The sequence below is a fragment of the Cryptomeria japonica genome, chromosome 3, assembly GCF_030272615.1.
Source record: "Cryptomeria japonica chromosome 3, Sugi_1.0, whole genome shotgun sequence".
In the NCBI taxonomy this organism is placed as follows: Eukaryota; Viridiplantae; Streptophyta; class Pinopsida; order Cupressales; family Cupressaceae; genus Cryptomeria; species Cryptomeria japonica.
In genome coordinates, this window is record NC_081407.1 from 890,472,998 (window position 1) to 890,499,363 (window position 26,366).

Here is a 26,366-nt window from a genome sequence, read left to right on the forward strand (position 1 = left end):
TGATCGTGCAATCTTCCTTAATTCTCTTGTGCGATGGTCTTCGTGAATGAGTGCCCCTCGCTTATGACAGTATGCTGGTGCTGACATTTAGGACTCTCATGTTCCTATCAGCCTAATGCCATGAGCGACATGTACTCCTTTATTGTGACCACCGTAGGAGACGGGTAAGGATTGTTCCACTGATCTCATAATAATCTGTCCCTAATGTCATACATGCTGAGCTCAACCCTCGTGGGAGCCCATTTTTCCCACATGCACATATTTAATTGAAGCAATCAGCGATAAAACTTCACCTGTATCTGCACATTGGACAAATTGTTAGACAAAAACTATGAACTTTCAGATATGTTTCCTGCTGTTTCTGATACGTACAATGATTGGACTAGTATAATGCATTGTAGGAGTGGATTGTGCATGCATTGATGATGTATATGCAAGGATATGGTATCCCGCGCTCTAATGCAATTCTCTTATCTTCTTGCGGACACTTGGTGCAACAGGGGACCTCTGCAAAGGAGCTAGATATGAAGCTACTCAACTACGAGGGGTTCGTCATTACGAGGCAATGACGGATCCCTTATCTTTGTTTATATTTTATTTTTACATGCATCATTTTCTTGTATAATGCAACATAGGTAGTCATTCCCACAGCTTGTGTGGGAGCATCTCATTTAACATTTATGAATAATGAAAAATGCTTTTTTTAAAATATGCAATGTTGTATGGTTCTTGATTGGTTGTGAACACTTGCATTTACTTGGAACTCTTTTTAGCATTCTATAGTATATCTTCGCAAAACACAAACAACAAACATGCTCCCTTAAAACTATAAAACTTGACCAGATCCACCTGATTGAGCTGGAGAATGAAAATGGGTAACAGTTCTTGTTCCTGAGATTCTTCCACCATTTCACCAAGCCTAGTCTCCACAAAGCTATCCTGGCGAGCCTCTTCCTGGTGCGGAGGACTTTCTTGCCTCTGACTTCTCCGTCGACAGTGTCCCTGTGAAGAATTGATGCTGAGTATATCGGGTGTTGGAACGCTTCCTGGAAGTAGACCTGTGGACTGTGGAGACATATCTACTTCCCGTACGCTCGAGGAACTAACTGGCGAATGCTCCCTTTCTGTCCTTGCTCTCTTTTGTGGAGGTTCCTCTTGCTAAGCTTCCTGTTGAACCTCGTGCGGGATTTCCTGCTAGATATCCTTCTTCTTTGTTGTCCTTGGCCTCTTTGGGGCATTTTTCCCTTTGTCCATCTACTCTTCCCTTCCTGCCTGAACCTGTGAAGAGCTTTCAGTTGCCTCACTGTGGGAATGCAGATTTCCCATTAGCTGGTATGTTAGATGAATATTTTCTTCCACCAACTTTCTTGTCTGTCAGTCAATCCAGTGCTTAGTGAATTTCAGCACTGGTCTAGCTAGGATATTCAAATCATCTACATCAGGCTCTGACCAATCTTGCAACTGGATAGGTTGATCCTTTACTTTCTCGAATTCAGGTTGTGTCAAATCTGCATCTTCCTTCACCTGATCTGGCACCTGATAAATTTCACTTATTCTAATGGTGTCAAGGGGCAATCTGGAATGCATTCTTCTTCGAACATCAAGGTAATCTTCGGCACTTGCCCAGTAATCCTCCAAGTGAAACCTGTGTATGAATTTGACGCCGGCAACCTTCCTAATTTGGTTGTAAGGATCATATTGGGTCCTGGATGTATAAAATGGCAGGCGATAGAATGCCAATTCCCCTGCTGCATTTTCAGCGGCTTCCAAACCTGGCCATATTTCCATGAAGTCACCTAAGACAATTGGAAATTCAATTGATTGTTTCTTCTTCTTCTTCTATAGCTGATCATAGGCAGTTAACTGCCTCATGAGCTCAACCAATACCAGCTTGTCTGACGAATATCTGGGCAATTTGTATGACTAGAAGGAGAATCCCTGCGTCCTAATGTAGGTGAATTTAGGAAATTGCAAGAACGCAGCTCCATACCTCTGGATCAAGGCACTTGCTTGTGGTGACAACCTCACGTGCAACTTATTCTGCATAAACCATGTCAAGTACATGGTGAAGGTGTCATTCGCCAGCCTGTAAGAACTAACAGTGGAGAGATGCAATTGGGGATAACACTCATGCACTTTTAACTGAGCTGATCCGCAGCCCATGATTCCTCTTGCTGGTAGCCCATCGAATCCTCCCCTTCGTGCAAGCATATAGAACAGGTAGGAGCTCATGAAAAAGGACTGGGGCCTTTTCTCTTTTAGGTTCTTCAATTGTTCATGCAAGTAGTGACTGATCAATCTAGCCCAGTCGATCAGCGTATTTGAATTCATGATCTCGCCTATGTAGAAGAACATCTAGGCCTCAAAGTTCACCGAATGTGGGCATCCCATTACTCTACTTAGCATCTTTATCAGGTCTACATACTCCTGCTTGAACTCGAAGATTGTGAGAGTTTTGGGCATCTTGGAAGCATGCACTCTAGGCTTCAACAACCACTGCTTTTTGATCAAATCAGCACACCTGGCAGGGCCTGCTTCATATACCGCTTGAACTCCGCTGCTCGTCCTATACGTCATGGAATAATGTGAAGGTATTCCGAAAGCCTCACCAATTGACTCCGGAGTCAATGTTGCCAGCAGCTTGTCATCTGGCATTGAGATTGTTTTTCGCTCCAGATTGTAATGTGTTGCACATTCCAAGACCAGGTCGGGGCACTGAATAGCAGGAGGAAAACCAGTTGCCGCAACAATTCCACTTTTCACAATTCTAACAGTTGTCAGGGATGGATTGTGCTCTGCTGTTCCGAGCATTCGGATCTTGAATGCAGCCAAGTTGAATGTGCCTAAATTAGTATCGCTGATTTCATCCCATCTTGAATTCAACCGAGAATGAGGAAGAAAACTCTTCATCTTCGTCTTGATCAATGCCTGCCTGAAGATAGTAGCTGCCTTGCTTGGTTCCGCCATCTTGGAAGCACCTCAAAATGATGAAAACAGAGACTAAGTATGAATATTCTTCACTTCTCCAATTCTTTCCTGAATCTTGCACGTGAGAAATGAAATGCCTTTCCAAACTTATATAGAATTCTCAAGAGGCATTAATTTAGCAATTGCATTCATGATGCGTCATACTTTCCCCGATCACTGCGCCATGCAAAGGCAACTTCCCATGCGAATGAGTTCAAATTTAGAATTTTCCTTAAATGCTCCAAGTCATGCGTCATACTTGGAAGATTCTCTTTGCCAACTCGTTGGTTTTCATTCTTTCCAATTTTGGAGGGAATTTGAAGGATTTTCTCAGGATTTGCTCGATTCCATTCTAACTTGTCGTCCCCTGCTTCCAAAGGAATTTTCATGTATCTTCTCAACATCCCTATTTTTTAGGGATCTTGCTAAAATTTAGGAGTCATGTTCATTGGACGGGGAATTTCATCCCGATTTCGAATCTATAAAATTTTCCACACTTGGTCGAGATTTGGTGTCTAAAAATAGCAAATTCGAAAAATTCGCCCAAGTGGAATTTTGCTTTTTATTCCTCCTCGACTCCTCGGATTCCATGCCTTAGCCAAAATTTCAATTTTTTAGCTTGGGTGGAATTTTCACCATTCCAAGGATTCAGTGATTTTTCTCCTGTCCTTGGCTTCTTTATTTTGGCACCTGACTGCAGACTTGGGCGGAATTTCGCTCTGGCCAGGGATTCAAGGATTTTTACATCTGTCCTTGGCTTCTTCATTTTGGCGACTGACTGCAAACTTGGGCGCAATTTTGCTCTAGCCAAGGATTCATGGATTTTTCCCTTTGTCCTTGGCTTCTTCATTTTGGCGCCTGACTACAGACTTGGGCGCAATTTTGCTCTGGCCAAGGATTCATGGATTTTCCCTCTGTCCTTGGTTTCTTCATTTTGGCGCCCGACTGCAGACTTGGGCCCAATTTTGCCCTAGCCAAGGATTCATGGATTTTTCCCTCTGTCTGTAATGTCCCCTTTTCTAGGTGACATGAGATGAGCAGGGGTTGACCTACCATTCGAGTTCCCGTAGGTCAACGACATGGTTAGGGGACTCATTCTGAAGGTCATGGAGCTTTGCAGGGGTTCTGTGAGCCATTTCGAACCTTCGGACGAGGTCTCCTATTTTTTAGGGAGAACTGGCAGTTGACTGAAAGACCACGTCGGGGACCAAGGAGCAGAGCAGGATCCTTTTGAGCAGTTACAGGTGTTTGAAGAGAGGTTCCTACTTTTTAGGGAGATTCCCTACCTTTTAAAAGGTTGTGGCAGTTTCCATATTTGAGATTCTATGGGACCATACTATGGTTTCAGTTTCAAGAAGATTGGGTGTGTTTCCTAGTTTCTAGGAGTATCCCTAGATTTTAGGGATGGGACTGCCAGTTAGCTCATCTTTTCCGACATCGATCACAGATAGGTGACAAAGTTATATTCATGATTGTTTGGTTATTTTGGGCTGTTATAGGATACCTGGAGATATTTTAATATATTTAAATATTTCCTAAGTTAGCAATTAAATAAATTAAAATAAGACTACGTATTTAGTCATTTCGGAGTAATAAGGGGTTTCTGGCTTCATCTGGGTTGATATGCCTATGTGTTATAGCTCGTTGGAAAGGTCTTGAACTTTGCTACATGATTCTCACCTTCCGCAGTCTTTTTGGATGCCTGACGCTATTTATTTGCAATTTAGTGTTATTTTCCTATGGTTGACGCCATAATTAGAAAATAACTCTTTTCAAAATGCGCCAACTTTACTCCCTTTTAGGGTTTGGCTTGGAAAGGAAAGGAGATATAAGGAGATGAAGACCTAATTGTTCATTATCTTTTTACACAATAAAACTTACTTTTGAGAATTAGCTCTAAGTGGGCAATTCTTCATTTGGGACGCAAACCCCAAGATCTGGACTGGCTGGGACGTAGCCGTTAGCAGTTATTGGCATTGGATTCTTCAGGCAGAGTGCATTGTTGACAGAGATTGAGTACTCCATTCTTCATTGTGGATTCAGGTTGTAGAGTAAGGGTTTCAGCATGGCAGATTGATTCTTCAGCTTGGGCGTGATCCTTCCAGCCTCAGGGCCACCATTTGTAGCAGGTACATCCCACGTGGAATGTAAGGAATGCATGTATTCAGCCTTAGAGGTATTCTTGATTCATGATCACTATTCACCTTTCAGTTTGGCATCATTGTTGGATGTAAGTTCCTTGGATCTGCATTGGAATTATTATTTGATTTTACAAATCATAAATCTGTCTGGTACAGCTTGTAGCAATTTTGAATTTGGCTGTATGTTCTTATTTATTTTTAGTCTCCTTTCATGTTTACTGTTCATTATTCATTACTAGTTTGAAAACTATCATAAAACACAAAAAGAAACAAACCTTCTACAACTTATGTCTATTCTCTAAAACCATCAAACGAATCACAAGAAGATATAGTTTATTAATTTAAAAACTACAGCAAATCAGCAAGGGGATCCATCACAGATCCTTCACTGTCCTTGGCTTCTTCATTTTGGCGCCTGACTGCAGGTTTGGGCGCAATTTTGCTCTGGCCAAGGATTCACGGATTTTCCTTCTGTCCATGGGAATCCCATTTTGGCCCCTGATTCCATATTTGGGGCGATTTTTGCTCTGGCCATGGATTCACGGATTTTCCTTTTGTCCTTGGCTTCTCCATCATTTAATCTCCCAGACTTAGAATATTTTGACCTCCTAAGATTTCGAAGCGTTTTCTCGAGCTTTCCATTTTAGGAATGGATTTCCAGCACTTGACCCATTTCTGGCTCTTTGTCTACTGTTTGACTTTCCGGAATTAGAAATGTCTGTGAACGTCTGATCCTCGTCACCTTGTCTGACTGACCCTGCTAGTAATGACTTTCCAAAAATAGACACCTTCAAGGTGTCAGGGTTAGATCCTTAAACAGGGTGCAGGAATGACTTATTATAAATAGAAACTTACTATAAATAGAAATTACTAAAAATAGTAAGTTTGATTTTTGGCAAAATGACGACATTATGGGACTCAGAAAAATCCCTAAAATATAGGGACTTTCTAAAAATAGAAAGTTGCTCCGTTTGGGCTCAAATTTTACTAGGAGGTCACTTGAAGGGTCCTGATTTCAATCGTATGTTCAGTTTTCCCGAAACCCTAACAGAAACCCCTAAAATCTAGGACAAAAGGTAGAAACCCTAAAAATAGACAAAACAGGCCCTAGACTTCATAGAATTCACTCGATAGAGAATCAAATTAACTCTAACTGACCCCCCGAACATCCGCAAAGTGGAGAGATTGAAGAGATTGCCGCAAAAGACCCCAAAAAAACAAAGCCAAAAGACCAAAAGAGGCCAAAAGATAGGGGGCCCCTATCTGGGATGGGGTGATGTGTGATTAGGTCACAACAATACCCAAAAAGAATATCATGTCAAGTCGTACACAAAAATATTTCCATTGCTTATTTGTAAGTCATACTAGAATCTTGTTCCTAACGGTTATCAATGTTGTCATCATCACATTTAGCTAATACCTTTCCAGGACCAAAAAAACAGATTTGTAGTGCATTACACATGGTCAACATGAAAACTTGAACAACAAAGGAAAAAGGCATTCTAAGGCAGAGACATAGTCAACAAGAATTCTAGAAAATGCCCAAACAAAGGAGATGAAGTTTTTGACACTTTAAACTTGAAAAAGGTTGCAGAAGTGATCTAAAGTGTGCCAAGGAGAGATAATATCATGCTTGGATGTCAAAATATCTTAAGTGGGGTGCATAAGTGTTCAAGCATGTGCCAGCAACAGAGAATTTCATGCTATCCTATGCTTAAAGTGAATAAGACGAACAAAAAAATTGCAAAATGATTGACAAATTGGCTGGGGCAGCTCTACTTATTTTTGGCTGGGGCAGCTCTAGGTAGATGTGGCTAGGGAAGGCTACACTTTTGTTACTTTTCTTTTAGTAAGATATATGATGTAGCCAATTCAAAACATAAATGCCACCATTAATGAAAACACAAAGAGACACTAAAAAGGATTAGTTTTTCACTATTCTTCCCCAAAATGTTTCTACAACCCAAAGAAATTGCAATCTATAGTAATAAGAAATTACCCTTTTTAGTAGCTTTTGACAACTTCAGAAATTGCCATTTTCCTTCTTTTGGTAATTTTCCAAACTTGTCCAAAAAATAAATAAAACTTGTAAATACCTAAAAATAAGAACTTCGACACAAACTGCCAACTTTCTAAACTAAAAATTGACAACTTACTAAACTAAAAAATGACAACATACTAAATTAACTGAAAAAAATAAACTTTCTAAAAACAAGAAAGCCAAGATCCTGCATCATTCTCCTCTATCTAAAAACAAGAAAAAATAAACTTTCAAACTGCTGCCACTTGTCTTGATCCAACTTCTTCAACTCCCACTCTACAATCCAAGTGCTATCTATTGGTGATAATCCTTCCCACTATACTAAATATCTATTATGTCGACCTTATAGAATGTAAACAGCCTTCTTGTCCACATTTTCTCCTTTTGGTTATTCTTCCACATGCATTTCATCTTTAATAAAATTGGGAAAATTAAATCTTAACTCCTTTGTTACTGCTGCAACATCCTCATCTTTATTTCTAGCTACACTATGATATTTCAAAACTTGAACATCCTCCAAAGCACTGCTTCTAATATTTCTTCACCTTCTTCTCTCTACATCTTCAAGGCATAACAAAAACCTATTACCTTCATTTCTTTGAAAAGTTCTTTTTTAGACAACATAGTCTCACTTTTTCCTTTATCCTTAAGAGGCAACAAAATTACTTTAGATCCATCCTTCCAAAAGGTGTATGTTTTTTTCTCACCATCATGAATAACTTTCCTATTATACTGCCATGGCTTCCCCAACAATATATGGCATGCATCCATAGGAATGACATCACACCATACTTCATCTTTATAGATCTTTCCCATGGAAAATTCAATTAGACATCTCTTATCAACAGTGACTTCATTTCCTTTTTTAAACCATGCAATATGATAAGGATGGGGACGTTTTTCACATTGCAAGTTTAATTTATCTACCATTTCTCTAGAAACCATATTCTCACAACTACCTCCATCAACAATTACATGGCATACCTTTCCTCCTAAAGTGCATCTAGTTCAAAAGATGTTGGTTTGAAACCATGAGTCATCAGATATTTTAGATTGTACTTTCTCCCTCTCTAGAATTACCATGATTCTTCTCATCATGAGGTGTTCTCCTACATCTGGGGAAACCTCTAATTCTGCTCCTTCATTTTCAGCTTGAGCTAAGTTCACCTAGCTGGTTCTCCTTGTTTTATGTCTTGCATGTTATAATTTGAACACTCAAATGCTTCGTGGCCGCCTTCTCCACAATTAAAGTAAACAAAAGGCTTTTGTGGATTTTCCCATCCTCTACCACCATTATAACCTCTGCCCCTTTGAGACGCTCTTCCTCGTTGTTGAGTTTGCATTTCATGTTGGGTATCATCTAAGTTTTCTCCTCCTTGAGATGATTCTCCTTGATTGTAATTCAAATAACCCTACAATGAGTATTTTGTAACTCTTTTTCCTCCTTTATTCCTTTGAAAATATTGTCTGCTTTGTTTTTCCTCTACCTTCAGAGCCAACTGGTAGGCCTCTTCCATATTGCTAACTTGATGCATGCTTAATTCATCTTTAATTGAAAACATCAAGCCATTTACATACCTAGCAGCCATTTGTTCATTAGATTCTTGATGCTCAACCTGTATAGACAACTGGTAAAATTTATTCGTATAATCTTTGCACAGTAGATAATTTTGCTTCAGATTTTGAATCTGTGAAAAAGCGTATGTGCATAATTTATGGGCAAAAACTTTCTCTCAATTTCTTCTCCATTTTGCTCCAAGTCCTCATCTTATCTTTTCCTTTCCTAGTTGGTTCCTCTTGTAAATGATCCCACCAAATCATTCCATTACCCTTTAACTTGGTGCATGCAAATTTAACTCTCTTTTCTTTTGTCATAGACTTCCACTCAAAGAATTTCTCCATAGTATTTAACCAATCTACCAACTCCTCTAGTTTGAGACTATCTGCATAATCAAAAACTTCAATTTTAATTCCATCATTTTCATTTTGCCCTTCCAATGCTCTGAGTATCCTTTCTTCAAAGGTCAGGCAATCTAACCGTTCTTCTTCATAATATGCATGTTGATCTAGACCTCTTTGTCTTGTTTCTTCATAAGAATTATTTTCCCTTATTCTCTGATTTGCTATCATGTCTGTGTTTAGTCCTAAAGGTATAGTTGGTAAATAATCAATAACACAGTAGTTCCTGCACGTACCAAGCATTCATGGAACAGAACAATTGTACATAACATAAATGACAGATGATAATAAATAGACCGAAAAGTTATTTCTTTATTCCAATCTCCCGAATTGTTCATACATGATCTCCCCCTGCCGAGGTTCCAACCAAACAATATATAGACCCGACAGTTGGCCAAGTTGCCAACCGTCACCAACTCCCAACTACCCGACCGAAACCTTTCGGCAACAGCAAAGCATAAACACACATAACACACTTATAATTATTATTCGTACTAACATACATTTTTACCCCTAACATTAGCCCCCCCAAAAACGTAGTCGTCTTCCAAGCAACTCGGACCACAGAAACTGAAATGAAAAACATAGCTAAGACCGAGAAGAGGGAGAAGGCGTCCTTGTAGTGGTCGCGGTAGGAGGCTGCAATCCGGCCTGCAGTTTCAAGTTCTTTTCTACCATTAGGTGTCATTCCCGCGCTTTCTTTACCATGTGAGCCGCTTCCATTAGCTTTTTATCTTTTTGCTCTAGCTATGAAGTGAGCACCGCCACCTGGGCTGCCAATGCCTGTGCCTCCTCCCGCATGTTGCAGCGGGCCTCACAGGTAGTCATCTTTATTTCCATCTCCTTCCTCAAGCTCTTCTCTACTGTGGCCAACTCCGTCTGCTTCCTACTCTTTTTTTCCAGGGTTATTATGTACATCTATTAAGCCTCTTACTCCACTTAATATGCCGCATCTGTAAGTACAGCTCTCGGAAAGCCCCCTCCATATTGCGGAAAGTGGTGCCTAAGGTGCGTGAGCCTCCTATCAAGTGCCTGTGGGTCCAGTTCTAAATCATCTCAGGTGTACTATTATCCGGCCACCCCTGCTACTCAAAGTGTTGTGTGAACTCATCTTTGCACCCCTGGGCCATAAAGTGACACAGCTGAGTAGCATCGGCTGAATTACCGGCCTCCATCTATCCAATAAGCTGAGCCATGCCGCGTGCAACATCAGAGAGCCCTTGTAGCTCTGCCAGGAATCGTCCGAGTAAGCCTACTGGGTCATTTAGATCAGGTGGTGTGATATGGAGTCCAGTGAGAGTTCCCTCCGGACCACTGCTCTGCTTGTCCCTTCCCTGCTGCTTCTGATCAGTGGATCTCTCCTCATGTGGGACAGTGATCTCTCTATCTGAAGTCATGCCTGGCCCAATGGCCATGTTATGTGGTGTGCGGGAAGGGGGAAGGTGTGGGGCGAGCGCGAACTGTCCTAGCCATCCATCGAGCGAGGCGTCTATATCCTCATCTGTCATAGTATCCAGGGATGCCTCTAAGTTAGCTGATACGGTACCAGTTTCTGCTGCCATCGTACCAGTTTTTGCTACCGTCGTACCAGTTTCTGTTGTCGCCGTACCAGTTTTTGTTGCCGCCGTACCAGTTTATGTTCCTGCTGCCAGCACGACCAAACTAATCTGTGGCAACAATACTCATCGCTGTGCCGGTTCCTCCCCTTCTCTAATCTTTTGGAATAGTACCCCCACTGGTCGTACATCTCCTACTGGGCTGGCGACTGCAAGTGCCTCTTGAGGTACCAGGTGTGCCGAGGCTAGTTTTGAGGGTGTAAATTTTACCCTCATACTCTTCCATTGCGCCCGCAATCCCCCCTGTTGCTCCTCTTCTTCATCTTCTTCCTGCTGCAACGACTCTGTTTCCTTCTCTATGGCAATGTGTTCTGATAGATGGAACCCTTCATCCCCACTTTCTTGTTCTTCTGCTTCTTCAACTTCCTCTGAATCCTTGGCACTGATAACCTCTTCAATTTCCACAGATGTGTCTAGTTTCCTCCTCTTCCATGTGGGTTGCGCTGTGTTGCCAAGGATGTCCAGGTGAATGTAGTAATAATACATGGGTTTATTTGGTTCAACCCAGCCGTGAGGTTCAAACATCCCCCAAACCTCTGGCGGCACTTGCAGGCGTACGACATCTAGGAACAAGCTAATGGTATGATGGCACATGTAGAATGCTTTGTGTTCCAATCTCGGGAAGTCATGGATGCGTTCTGCCAGAAGTTGCCCCCAGTTGTACACTTTTCTGCATCTAATCCTGTTCATTAATCCAATCATCCATATGGCGATGTCAAAGGCATGGCTGGCCCCTCTCAGGCGGCTTTTAACCAGGTCCATTAACATCATCCATTCGCTTGGTGCGATAAAGCTACGCTTCATTCCTCTACTATCGACCCAGATGCTCTTCCACTGTTCTTCCGTGAGGTCGTCTCTGCACACCAGGTCCATCAACCATTTTTTCTTTTCTCTGGTGAGTTTTTTGGTTGTCTTGGCAGTAGATGCTCCTTTATTCGGTATGCCAAATATGCGCCTGAAATCCTCAGGTTTGAATGAAACCCGCACTGTGTGCCCTTGAAACTAGATGACCGAAGCTCGTTCATGTGGGTTATAGCCGAATACCATGGTCCATAGGACTGGCTCGAACTCTTTAATGTTGAATATGGACATCTGCACAGCGTGGTCGACCTATGGTTTTTTGAGCGATTCCTTCATCACATGGTCTAGAGGGTTTTCCTCCCACCAGGTACAGCATTCACTGCCAGTCACACTCTCGAATGTTACATTTGCTGCCGTAAGTTCCTCTAAGTCCTTTGTTGCCTTCAGTCTGCTCCTGGTTTTCTTGTTGCTGGCAAGGTCTGTGGCAGTCATGGTTGTACAACAACTTCCTTTCTCTGCTCTTCTACCCACACCCCTTCCTAAATCGTTATTATAACCGTCTATCAGATTGTCTCGCCAGTTGGTATGGCCCATTATGTCACTCTCCATTTCTCTGCTGTACGGCCTCCTTCATTGTCCTAACAAGTGCCTGACGTACGGATGTCTCTGCCTGTCTTCCTAGTACCGTACGTCGTACAGATATCTTTGTCTGCCTGGCTGATGCCGTACGTTGTACGGACTCTGCCTTGTTGAAATTGCTCTGCACGTGCTGGCGGGTGGGCCGTACACTGTACGGTGGAGGTATACACTCGAAGGTTATGGCTGTACGGTGGCACCGTACGCCGTACGACACTTCAAATTGGCACACCCTTGGTTTTCCTAAGCCGTACTCGTACGGCGAATGGTCTGCTCTTGCGCCTGCCACATTCCTAACCGATGTGTGTCATACACCATAGGAAGCCTGTATGTCGTAAACTTGCTCCCACTCGGACGAACTTTGTATACCATACACATACGACAGCCTAATGTTTTCCCTTCCTGTATTACGTACACCGTACAGTGGCTACAGTCTCTAGTCTGGTCTGTACCCTGTACCCGTACGTCGTACGGTATGGCCTCTGTAAATCGTGCGTTGTACAGTGTGACCTGGCAATACTCTGGAAACCGTACACCGTACGGTATAGCCCTCAGACGCTCGTGCCTTCTCGATTGTGCACTCCGTACACCATGTGGAATTGTCCCCTCTTGTGCGTCCATACACGTGCTCCGTATTGTGTCTTATGTCCTTACAGCATGCCATTGGTCCGTACGGTATACTACTTCCTTTCATTCGCCCAGTCTTGTCTGGCTGTCAGGTTCATCTTCCTGTGTTGTGTCTAATGAGGCTTTGTGGGCATTTTTATAAGCTTTTCCTCTTGCCAGAATTAGGGTTAGGTAAAAATGCCTTATCAACTTAATATAAAATAATTGTTTCTTCAGCAGTCTTACTTTTTCTCTATTATTTTTACTTATACTTGACTGATTTTTTAATTTGTTCATGCCTGCCGATTTGGACTTGGACTTACTTGCTTTTTTCTAGTACCTCTCCTCTTCACCCTTCAAAGCCCCTTGTTTTTCCTGTCGTCTTACTTCTTTCATCTGGTACGGCTTCTTCAATATTAGCTTCCTCACCTTTAATTTGACCAGGTACCTTTTAGCCTAATTGTGCCCTCTAGTTGGCCTTTTGCGAGTCATTGGCCAGTTTATTGTATTTGTTTTTTCGGTCGAAGAGCTTCCTTGTCTCCTTTGTTTCCATCTTGTTGGCCTGTTACCCTGCTTTTTCCTCCCTATCTTCCCTAGTTTGTCATTCCTTGCCTTGTCCTCCTTCCGTTTCTTGTTTAGTCTCGTTCGGAGTCTCCCTCCTCATTGCTCCTTTTTACTCCTGATGTATTTTTGGGCATCCTCATTTTTATTTCTGAGTCGCCCAATCATGTACACACATGTGGTAGTCTTTTGTAGCATTCTTGTGCGCAGCAAGTCCCTACGTATTCCAGGTCCCATATTTTGTCCACCAGTGGGGCGGATCCCACACCCTTGTAGCAGTCGTCAATGTATTGGTCCCCGTATTGGTGGTACCATTTTACTCTTTTTCCGTTGATCTCTGGTGGTCCAGCCAAGTTGGGAATCACCCGGTATAATGAGTTAGGTCCGGCCTCCACCTCGCCTGCTCCGGACGCGATGACAAATAGGTCCTCTGTCTTCAATATCATTTTTATACATGGTCCTAGGGTTGCCCCATATTCTTCCAGGTTGAGTTCTTCCTCTAGGTCCCCCGGCTCTACCTCTTTAAGAAGGTTCTCAGTTTTCCACCGAGCTTCTGCTTCCTCGTCAATGTCATATGCGACGTACCCCTCTCGAGCTCCCTTGTATGGGGCCCGTTTTTTCCAATATCCTGAAACCCGTACCCCCATAGCTGGGTCTCTAAAATACGCATTCGTGAGATGTTTGTGAATCCTGGGGACTACTACACCTTCCACCCTTTTTGGCACAAGTCGTTCTTCCATGGCCGACAAGGGCTTCGCCCAGTCGTCATCCCTCTAGTAGGGTTCCCCTTGTACTACCTGGTCTTCCTTGACCTCCTTGTTTTGACCGATGGTCCAATGCCCTCTCGTGGCATACCCTAGCATGTTGATCCCAATCACAAGTTTATTTCTTTCCCTGTAGATTTTTAACTTGGAACCGTTCACGGGGTCCCTGATCGGATTGTTATCCAGAGTCGCGAGCTTCACTGATCCGTTCCTACTGACCTCTCTAATTTTATAGGGCCCAAGCCAACGGACCTTAAACTTCCTTGGTAGAAGTTCGTTCCGACCGTTATACTTCAAAACTAACTGTCCTGGCCGGAAGTTGGCCTTCCGCAGATGCTGGTCGTGCCAATGCTTTCGCCGACGTTGTGCCACCTCAGTCGCCCATTGTGCCATCAATCTCCGTTCATCCAGCTTTATCAACCCATCAAGCCTTGCGTTCATACTTTCGGTGTCCCCTAATCGATTTTCTACCGCTACCCGAAGGCTTGGCACGGTGTACTCGGCTGGTACCACTGCCTCCTGCCCCTACATGAGCTGAAACGGTGTATGCCCGGTAGTGACTTTGTATGATGTAGCTAGGCCCATAGCATGGTAGGTAGTCTTTCCTCCCAGTCCTCTTGTTCTACCCCACACAATTTGTAGATTATTGATACCAACACCTTGTTGGTTGCTTCTGCCTATCCATTTGCACGGGGATAGTACGGGCTGGATAGGTTGTGGAATATTTTAAATTCCACGGTCATGGTACGGATTACCTGATTGACAAAGTGCACTCCTCCGTCACTAGTGATTTGAAGTGGTATCCTGTACCGGGTGACAATCTGTTCGTACAAGAACCGTGCCATACTCAGAGCTGTGTTATCCGGCAAGGCCCTAGCTTCTCCCCACTTGGTGAGGTATTCTGTGGTGACTACAATATACTTGCACCGATGTAGGCTACTTGGCTTCAGAGGTCCCACAAAGTCCAAATCCCATCGTTCGAATAGTTCTTGCGGCTGCGAAGGGAAGAGAGGCATGAAGTCCCTCTTGAGAGGTTTTCCCGCTCGTTGACAGGTGTCGCATCCGATCACCCACTCTCGGGCGTCGATGTGTAGAGTTGGCCACCATAGACCTACTAGAAGCACTTTCCTAGCGGTTGCATCTGATCCCATATGTCCACCTGCCAATCCGTCGTATGCCTCTTTTAGTACACCGCAAATTTCCTCCATGACACACCTCCTCAAGATTTGGTCGGGACACATCTTGTATAGAAGTTGTTGCCGAGAATAATCATTATGTTATGTTGTTATATTATGTTTATGTTGTCGTCGGTAATAATGAGTTACGGCGGTCAGTTAGTTAGCCGACGGGTAGGTAGTTGGAGTCGCGACGGTTGTGTCGCACCCCTTTGGGTATTATATATTGTGTACCTTTTCTTCGAAAGGATGATGTTAGTCGTGTCAGATGTAATGTTATAAGCACTTATTGTACATGGACTGTGGAATTAATACAGAGGCTGGTTATTTAATATATTTCCATTATGTTCTGTGCATTGACGTTCTGCATTTAAATGTTTGCCCCGACGGTGACACCACCGTGCGATGAAACCACCAACGGTGACACCATCGTGCGGCAGTCACACCGTGCGGTGGGAGCCACCGAAGGTTGTTGCCGAGACATGAACCCACCACCGCACACCGCACACCGCACTGACCACCGCACAACACCGAACACCGCCGCACAGCAAGGGATAAAGGAGGAAGATGCACCGCACGGCCCGATCAACACGCACAGCAAGGGTTACGCACACCAACGCACACCAGCCGCAAAAGGAAAAAGAAAAAAAAAAGAGACCAAGCCCGCACAATCCACACAGCCACGTAAGGGCAAAACGACCGCCACAGGTAGACCAAGCAACCGCACGATCGGAGGTGCCAGTGCTGTTGTTGACGGCACAGGAAGGTTGTATGGACGGGGTGCCATCGGGGACATTACAGTGCCTAAAAAAACGACGACGGATGATTGAAAAATGATTCGATGACATCTGGAGCCTAGACACTGAAAATATTGGAGTGTAGAAGAAGGGTTTTGACATCATAAAATATCACAAAAATGATGCGTGCCATGGACTTTCTTGGGGTTCTGAAGGTTGTAAATTGGTGTTGGCGGCGGGGGCACTGCCCCTCGACCCCGCGGGGGCGCTGCCCCTCGACCCCTCTGGGGGCATTGCCCCCAGACCCCCAGTTTATTTTTGAGCTACAAAATACCACGGGAAGTGTTGTGGTTGTCCGTACTGTGAGAAAGAAGCCTACAGCTAAGCATTGGCGGGGAAGCCATAAGCCGTAGAGGGAGACGGATTTGGAGGTTGGGAACAAACAGAGTTTGAGGAAAGGCATTGCAGGTCCGCGCAGTTGTATGACACCAGGGAGTTATTCAATTCAATTTTTAGCCTTTGGGGAGTGTGATGGAGGATTTGAGGTGTCTCCTAGCATTTGTGCCAGCAGATTGTGGCCACCTCCAGGCATGACTGGTACGCTTTGAGGAACTCGGAGTATGTCTCGGCTGGACGTGAGGTTGCCTTGGTGGATGCACAGAGGGCTCGGGAGGAGTTGACCACCAGGTTGGAGGCAATAGTCGCGTGAGACTTAGTTCAGCGTACCCAGGAGTTGGATGCCTGGAGAGCAGCACGGGTGGCTATCGAGGACAAATTGGCTAGGGAGACAGTATCAATTGAGTAGCAGTTGGTGGAAGCTGAGACTAAAAAACGTGTTTTGCAGACAAGTTTGGGTTAGGCACAAGAGGACTGTGATGGCAAAGGAAGCAATATTGGTGAAATCCACACTTGAGCATCGGATGGTAGCAGAAAAGGGTTTTCAGGCGAGGACGCAGCAAGTGTATAAGATCCGGGCCCGACTGGCGTCAGTAGTTCCTGCCGTTCTTCTCTATTTTGTATTAAGTCGTCGGAGTCGACTTCTTTTCTTGGGGGGGATGATGTTGCCAGGAATAATCATTATGTTATGTTGTTATATTATGTTTATGTTGTCGTCGGTAATAATGAGCTACGGCGGTCAGTTAGTTAGCCGACGGGTAGGTAGTTGGAGTCGCGACGGTTGTGTCACACCCCTTCGGGTATTATATATTGTGTACCTTTTCTTCGAAAGGATCATGTTAGTCGTGTCAGACGTAATGTTATAAGCACTTATTGTACATGGACTGTGGAATTAATACAGAGGCTGGTTATTTAATATATTTCCATTATGTTCTGTGCATTGACGTTCTGCATTTAACCGTTTACCCGAGAGGGCAAACAGAAGTCCATTAATTAGTTGGAAGATTTTTCTCTTTAGTGCCAATTTCCTTCGTTCCCCTAGAGGCATCTCACTTGGAAATGTGGAAGTAGATAGGTATTGGCCTATCTTTTCATACCAGGTTGGTAGTATTGCAATTTGGAACAAGTGTGCATTTGGGAAGTCTTCGTTTACTCCCTTGGCCGGTTCTCCCGATCTGATCCTTGATAGCTGGTGTACTATCACATGGGACTTCCCTGGCCGCATGACAATGGTGAAGGTGAATTCTTGTAAAAGCAGTAGCCACTGACTTACCCTCCCTTGGATGATTGGTTTATTCACTAGGTACATTAGTTCCTGGTGGTCCACATAAAATGTGAACGGTGTAGCCAACAAGTAGTGCCGGAACTTCTATACTGCATACACCATCCCTAGTGCCTCTCGCTCCGTTTTGCTATAGTTTCTTTCTGCTTTTGACAGGAGTCGACTTGCGAAGAAGACGGAATGGTCTAGTCCTTGTGTCCCTACCTGGGCGAGGGTAGCACCAATTGCAAAGTTGGAGGCGTCCACGTGCACATGAAATTCTTTGCTCTAGTCTAGGTATACCAATATCGGTGCACTCACTAGTCGGTCTTTTAATTCCATGAAGGCTTCTTCTTGCTCCGTACCCCACACAAACAGCTCTCCCTTCCTTGTCAACTTATCTAATGGCCACTACACCTGCGCAAATCCCTTGATGAATCTCCGATAGTAGCCTACATGGCCGAGGAACGATTTCACCCCTGTTACGTTCGTTGGGCTTTCCATGTTGACAATTACTCCTATTTTGTTTGGGTCTGTCTTCAATCCTTCCTTAGAGACGATGTGGCCCAGGAGTTTCCCTTGTGGTACTATAAATCTGCACATCATTGGGTTCAGCGCTAGCCTAGCCTTCCGACACCTTTCCTTACACTCCCCCAAAGCCTTCAAATGGGTGTCCTAATCGCTGAAAATCGACCAGTCATCCAGGAATGCTCTGAAATTCCCTACTGACATCTTGTCAAAAAAGTGCAGAATTATTCGCTGGAAGGTCGCGGGCGAGTTGCATAGCCTGAAGGGCATGCGGTTATAGGCGTACACTCGTCCCTCCACCACGAATGTGGTCTTCAGCTTATCCTCTTCCGCGATACTTATCTAATTCTACCCGAAAAATCCATCCAGGAATGTGTATATCTTGTGCCCGGAGACTTCTTCCAAGATACTGTCAGTGAATGGGATCCGAAATGGATCCTTTATGGTTACTGCATTTAGGTATCTGAAATCCACACATATCCTTATCTGATTAGCCTCTTATTTAAGGGAGATGACTATTGGGGAGACCCAGTCAGTTGTGTCCACTTTGAATATAATCCCTGCTTTTAGCATTTTGTTGATCTCCTCATTGACTCTGGCTACATAGTTTTTGTTCATCCTGTACGACCTCCTTCGTACCGGTTGGGCTCCTGGTACGAGGGTTATGCGATGCACGCACAGCTCTAGCGGTACTCCCTTCAAGTCTTTGTAGGTCCAGGCGAAGACATCTTTATATTCCAAAAATATCTTGAAGGCTACTGCCTTCAGCACCGGGTTCCAGTCATCTCCTACTAGTATCACCTGGGGTTCCACTTCATTGCCCAAATTAATTTTTTCCACATCTCGTTCCTTGTACTTGATGGGTTTATCCCTTTCAAACTGGTGTGCTGGCGTGTCATCCACTCTTGCCATTCCTTCTTGATATCTACCGTACTCTGGGGGAAAGGATTGTTCTTTCGTCCCCCCGCTTGATTCTCCTAACTCACATATTTGTAGCATGTGACATTCCAGATGGAAGACCTCATAGTCCTCCATTTGCCAATGAAAAAGTCCCGCCATTGAACTGGCTCCATCCTCCGAACACCCGTCCAACTCCAACACTCCTTCCTCGTCGGGCTCTTTCCCTCTTCTGCCTTCTTCAAAGCCCCACTCCCATTGATTGGAATCTTCTGAGTCGGAGTCTGATGACGCGAGCTCTTCGCTTACGGACTAGTTCCTGAGATCAATTACATACTTATGATCGTTACTCTCGATTGAGAGCGTATTCCTTTTCCAGTTATGATTAGCTTTGGCGATGATCAACCACCCCCTTCCTAGGAGAGAGTCGTACGCTTTCCTTTCCAACAGGATGACTACAAAATCCAGAAGGAACTGCTCCATCCCAATTACTAGCTTTTGTGCCATGAGGGTACCGAGGGGTTTGATACCGTTTTGGTTGGCACCGACCAGGTGGAAGGTTGGTGGCCAGAGTGTAGGCTTGTCGAGGCTTCGCCAAGTTCCCTCCGATAGTACGTCGACTCCGGACCCACCATCAACAATGGTGTTTGTAAGCTTCTGCCCCATTATATCCGTCTCTACTACTGCTGGTTTCCGTCCGACGCCCACCACGAGTAGCATAGGATTCATGGCATCCATACCAAGTTCCTCCACCAGGTCCGAACTACATGGTTCCGCCACCGTTTGGTGTTCCTGTCCGAGGGTAGTGTCCGTGGTTATATTTGTCAAAGCCATCCTTATCTGTCGCATGGTCTGCAGAAGGTCATACACCCGCACGGGTATTGTGGTTTGTAACATCTGCTTGATGATACTCTTCTTTGGTTCTAGTGGGACTGGCGTATCGGCAGCCAGGTGCGAGGCCCTCCGCTCTCCAGCCATCGCCCGCTGGATATCCGCCCTTGCCTCCTTAAGTCTTTCTTTTTGTGTGCGAGGTTCCGGATACATGGCTTTCTTATTTTGCAACCTTGTGAATGTCAGCACATCTTCTCTTGATCCCTCCACATCGAGCATGTTCACCCCTTTTTGCTTTGGACAATCTATGTCCTCATGATTTCCTGGACCGCACCATCTGCACAGCAAACTTCCTACATCACCTCCATTTTGGCATTCTCGGGCAAAGTGACCCCATTCGTTGCACTTCCTGCACTGAATCATGGGTCACCCCTTCCCGTCGTATTGAATTCTGCTCCTCGGTGTGTTATTATTGGATCTGTTGTTACCCCCGCCGATTGTTTCTGTACCCTCCGAGTGAGGCAACAGAAAATATGTTTGATTAAATAAATTTGATTATGTGTGTGTGCGTGCGTGCGTGCGTGCACGTGTCTATATATATATTATTATTAAGGAATGTACCTCTCTACATTCTTATATAAAACCTGATACATAAATCGAAAAATAAATTTATATGTGAATACATGTGTCTATATGTTACTATATATAGAAAATAAGAGAATTAAATAAAAATACAAATTAATATCTAATCTATGTAATTTAAATACATATGAATATAGACCCACTAGTTAACGAAAAGGAAACAGTTCTCCGTTTCTGTTATGGTTAACCTTTGGTATGGCTGTTATAGCCACCTACTCTCTGTTTACTAACTGCTAATTTGAAAGATCAGCTCTGTTCTGTGCTTTTTGATCATTTATTTATGAAAAAAAATATTAGGTTTATACAATATTTAAAAAGCTTAAAAATTTAGTTTCAATTTGTAGACACCTACCTCCACAGCTAAGCACCAATTTAGTGAGAGAGACCAATCTCTTCTATATGAAGCACTGACCTCTCCAATAAAGTCATCTCTTTGTGTGATCTTTTCAATGTGTGATGACCATACAGATCTTCTTCATAAAATGTGCATGTACTTCTCCTTTCAGATCTGCATTTATTCTTTGTCATGTTTGCATGTAACCTTCATCAAATCTACATATCTCCTTTATCCAACCTGCCTATATCCCTTATCGAATCTGCTTGTGTATGTCTGATATACCCTTCTTCTAAATCTGTCTATATTCCTACTCCTAAATCTGCATGTATTCTTTTTCTTATTCTGCTGGTGTAATATGATTTTTATTTTCACTCTTCATTATCTCTTCTTTTAAATTCTGATTGAATGATATCACTTTCTTTTGTTTCTAAATCAAACGATATTTCATTTTATTTCTTGATTGACCTCCTTCAAAATTTTGCTTGCAACTGGAAAAATATTACATTATAATCACAACTTTCTTTTTTTTTCCCACTCATCTCTTTTTATATCCTCAATATAACTTTTTATGAAAGGTGCAAACTCCTTCCAAGGGAGTCATCCCTACCCAAGGTAGGCATCTCATTCTTCTTCATTTACCATTGCTGCTGGTTATTAATCACTTCCTTGAATACGAGTGGTCAATTATATCCATTCATATCAGCTTTGGACTTGGGCGTTTAATATGTAATTACTGCACTAAACAAATGTTTAATTATTGTCATGAAGTGATCAAACGTTTAATGTCTTTTAATTTCCAGCGCTAGCTTTTTCTTAATGATAGTTCACTACCTTCCTTAATGGTAACTTTTGTCACATCTTTTTCACTAATAACTGCCATCACATTTCTCTTTTGCCAAGGTTGACCAGCAAAATTGCCTTACCTAGAACACTCACTGCCATATCCTATTGCATTTAATAATATTGGATGAGGTCGGCCACATTTATTTAACTGTATCCTATTTCATCGTTGCCTTAGTTTGTCTTATTTAACTTAATGATATTGTTGTTTACTTCATTACTTCATCAGCAACTGCAAATCGACTTCCTTTATGTTTGCCTTGATCGCTGCTCTATATATATTAATGGACTTTGCACTCATTAATCTATATATATTGCTGACACGTAATTGCTAGTTGCAGGCAATACCATTTCCTCGGTACTTTATGAGGAATTCAGACCTTCACATTCATTACAACAACATACTGACGTCTCATACTCTTCATTATCGTTATACACCAACCAAAACCAATGATATTGGAAATATATGCATGCAGGTTGTAGACCTTATTCCAATCTTTCCTTTCTTGTATTCCTTTGACATCAATGACAATCAATTCCAGCAAAATAACATTGAGGAAGATCCAAATTTCAAATGCATTACACCATGGTTGACATATCTTTCACCACATATCAGCTGATGGTAAGACAAAAAGGGTTAATTACCTGAAAACCTTGGGAGATAATCTGCAGAAAGAGGAAGATTTGAATGCCCAGATGTTATGAAATATCCCCTGCTTATATTGGACCAAAAATGCAAGGAATATCGTCAAACAATTAGCTGGCAACCTGCTGTTCTAAGTCTTAGTCTGCTGAATAACTTGCGTGTTAAGCTGTTTCGACTTTTACAAACTTCTGATTGCTTTCTCTGTTGTTGTTTAAATGCTGATGAAGTGTATATTTGCTTCTTTGTTCATATAGGTGTAATGCAGTGAGCAGAAAGACAGATTGACTAATGAAGACAAATAAGAAACCTCACAATTTAACATCCACAACTAATTGTCATTTCGTCAAAACATATGGCAAGCATCTTCAGATTTAAGACAAGACTTATTAAGGCAGATATAAAGCTCATAAACTGATCCTTTTATCTGAATGCACCCCCATTTACAAATATCAAGCTCTATGCTTGCAAAAATTTATGTATTATCCTCTATACTCAGAAATATAAATAATCATCTATGGCAGCCACACCAACATACTTTACAGGCAATGTAATTATAACAAAAACAAGGTATGAACCTCGTAAAACAAATCGCCTATTTCTGTAGATGAGGAATCAAGTCATAACTAAGGTAATATCCCCTTCCAAAGGCCATATCGAGCTCCTTCCTTAGCCGCCCCTGCTTCTGATTACTTCAGTTCATAGAAAATAATATGCTGCTGTTGCGTCCTCTTTCAGTCAACAAAAAGAATCAATACCCCCTTAGGGAATAGGCGCTTCGGTATGGGATTGAAGAAGCCACAAAATTACTCCACAATGTGCATCTTTCCTTGCCAAAACAAGCCTTCCTTCAAATTGCCCCTGTTCAGAAGTAGAAGTCTGATAATAAATGATTTCCAGCACATAACTCTCCTTTCAATCACCAAACATGATCATATATCTTCCCCAACAATAGCGCTGTCCTCAAATGAAAGTTTTTGATGTTCAAACGAGGTGATAATAGAAAAATCATGGGTACGGTTGACTGATCGAGCTAGCTTCAGACCTGATCCTTTTTATGATAACTGCTCCAAATCTCATCCAAACTGCCCCTAGGAAAATCACTTCCCTTCCCTAATCCGTAATGGCCCTCACCAATTCTGATATAAATTTCAGACTTTGACCCCTTGAGAATTTCGTCAAATACTTGGCATATCACTGGTTCAAAGTACTTTAGACTGGTATAAATCACTAAAGTGAGGCGATGAAGAATCAAGCAATATCCACTAACAGTGAGCCTCCAATGTGCAAGATCAAACCATGTCCAATGCCGCCCCTCCTGGTGCAAGTGGTAGGTCTGAGATGTCAAAGTGAACAGCATACAAGGGCTCCAAATCACCTCCTAAACTGGCCGGCCTCACTCCTAGAGGAAAGCGCTTCACTCAACGGTGTGTCTCAATGCCAAATCATGAGGTTATAACCCAAATCGAAGGGTTCTTGATGCACAAGTCCGTTCTGATCAAAACACTGAAATATGGCCAAATCTATCACCCAAAACTCTTCAAAGATATCACAAAAGAAATCGCCTTGCCTCCCAAATGATATCGCTGTCCTCCAATGTGGAATTCAGTGCACAAATGATGATGAATGAACCAAGATCGTGGGTTGGGTTAAGTCTACTCCAGTCTGATAACTAGCTGCAACTTAATTCACTTCACTTCCAAAATGCACCAAATAGCATCGCCCTCTTCCTTAGATAAGATCGCTGACCTCAAACATATGAAAGCTTGCATCTACTATGACCCAAGAACAAAATCGTGGCAATATGAAGGTCTGAAGCAAACTCCTCAAATCTGATAAGAAAACTCCATAAGCTCAATGTGAAGAACTGAATATTCCTCGCTCACAAAGCAACCCTTCAGAGGATCTTCCACCTCCTCAGTTATGCGGATCGAAGGGAGGTATCATTCCCTAAGACCAATTATGCGGACAACCCTTGGCTCCACAACTCAATTCAAGAAGATAATGAACAACCGATGCCAAAACATGTATTCCCCTCTTCTATTTATTCTTTTCATAACTCATCATCAGATACCTTCTAGAAGATAGGGGTACGTACACTTTATATTATTTTATTATACATATTTATATGCACTTTTTAGAATATTATTTCATTATTATTAAAGTGCATACGTCTCATGATACGTGTTATCCCCTTATATCACCAAAGACTAAATAAAAATGAGATGTGAAGCCACCAATCTCCGCCACGTCGACCCCCCTTACTCAACTCCTTGGCCTATGAGGATCAATTATAGGCCAACCTCATGAATGTCCACGTGCTAAGGAGAAGGGAGCATTACATAATCATAGCGCTGCAACTACATTTATTCACCATCAAAGCTACTAGGATGAATTGCCTTATGTCTCCAATAAAAGTCGATACAAGTGAGGGCTAAAAGAGGCAAATCTTGACTTCCCCAAAACTGATATAAATCTGAATAATTACTGAGATAAGAACTCAGTGACTGTAGTGCAATCAGCTCCAAAATGGCTACCTTGTTGAAGACATTTAATGCCAAACAATATCTCCAATATGAATCCAAGTAAAATTGGCCCTTGGCCACCAATGTAGCACAAATGAGATGACCGAAGTATCACCTCCTGAATGCAACGCCTTGAGAGATCTTTCACTCCCTCAGTTATGCTATCAATGGGAGTTTATGTTCCCAAAGACAATATTCTGCAGAAACCCTAGTCTCCACAAACTCCACAAAGCAAATATCAATTCCTGGCTGATTAGAAGCTGAGCTAAACCTCCCTTTATACTTTTTTAATCCATCATCCAAAAGCTTCTAGAAATAATATTAATTTAATATTATTTCACTTAAGTGACTTTATGATATAAATTTAAATTAAGTCACTTTATTAAATTAATTAAATATAAAGTCATCTTTTAATTTTTAATTTATTTGATAGCTTCATAAATAATTAACTAATAATATTAGTTAAAATAATTAATTAAGCTATCCATAAAAAAATAACAATAATTTGGACAACTTAACTAATTAAATTAATTAATCATTCTTACTTCAAAAATGGGGACATTACATGTTATCATTGACAATCTATTTACAACTGACTATTTATGAATACTACATGACATAACTAATTTAATCAAAGGAATGCACATAAAAAATTCAGCCGGCTGGATTGGTCTAATTCTATGTCACTAGTTGGAGAAGATGTTTGGACCATGGTATATTGCTATATTATGTATTTAGGGGAATAACTAATTTCAAGGTAGTGACAATGAGAAAACATCAGTGGGACGAGATAAAATGTTATTTTTTCTAAATGACCATGCCAAAATTGCATATGAATTTCAAGGCTGATGATAACACTGCAATTGGGGTGTCCTTCAAGAGATCAACTGTCATCTCTGTAGCTATGGACTAAAGCTGATCAGATACCTCAAGACATATCCATCTTCCTATATGAGAAATAATTAGACAAACAAACAAAATGATGGGTGTCATGACCAAAAATAAGCCATACCTGAATATATGGGAAGTAGATGTCCTTCAGCATACATTTAAGCTGATTCTCATTCCAATACTGTGACTTTAAGCTGGATATATGAACCTGTTACCATTACACCAAATAACAAAATTTTGTTCACAAAAAATATCATGATGATATTATCATGAATTAAACACTTTTATTTCAACATTGTCCACAAGACGGCCATAATACGAATGATGTAAAATTGATTAGGAGCCAAAATAAATAAATTCACCTGCACTCAAAATTGCTAAAGCTACTATCTTGAATTCTAAGATTGCATGACCCAGCTTTTATTGAACAACTTTTAATATTCTCTAAACGTGGTCAGTATATCTGCTTCTCAAGTATTAGATGCCTCCATGTGTCAACTTGTAGCGGCAATAAAGTATCATGAGCTACATTCTTACCTTCATAAAAGATAATTGTATTCATATTTATAAA

At 42.2% G+C, this 26,366-nt stretch overlaps 1 protein-coding gene across 5 annotated transcripts in view; it reads right to left on the reverse strand.

Moving 5' to 3' along the window:
* Nucleotides 1-26,366, reverse strand: part of LOC131059747 (structural maintenance of chromosomes flexible hinge domain-containing protein GMI1) — a 411,868-nt gene that overhangs the window by 283,009 nt on the left and 102,493 nt on the right. For all 5 annotated transcript variants that reach the window (XR_009110235.2, XR_009110236.2, XM_057992783.2 and 2 more), the window contains one exon: nt 25,917-26,003. Coding sequence is in view for 3 of the 5 variants with exons in the window: in XM_057992783.2 (XP_057848766.2) it covers nt 25,917-26,003 (87 nt within the window). In the remaining 2 variants the exon portion in view is untranslated. The remainder of the gene's footprint in view (nt 1-25,916; nt 26,004-26,366) is intronic.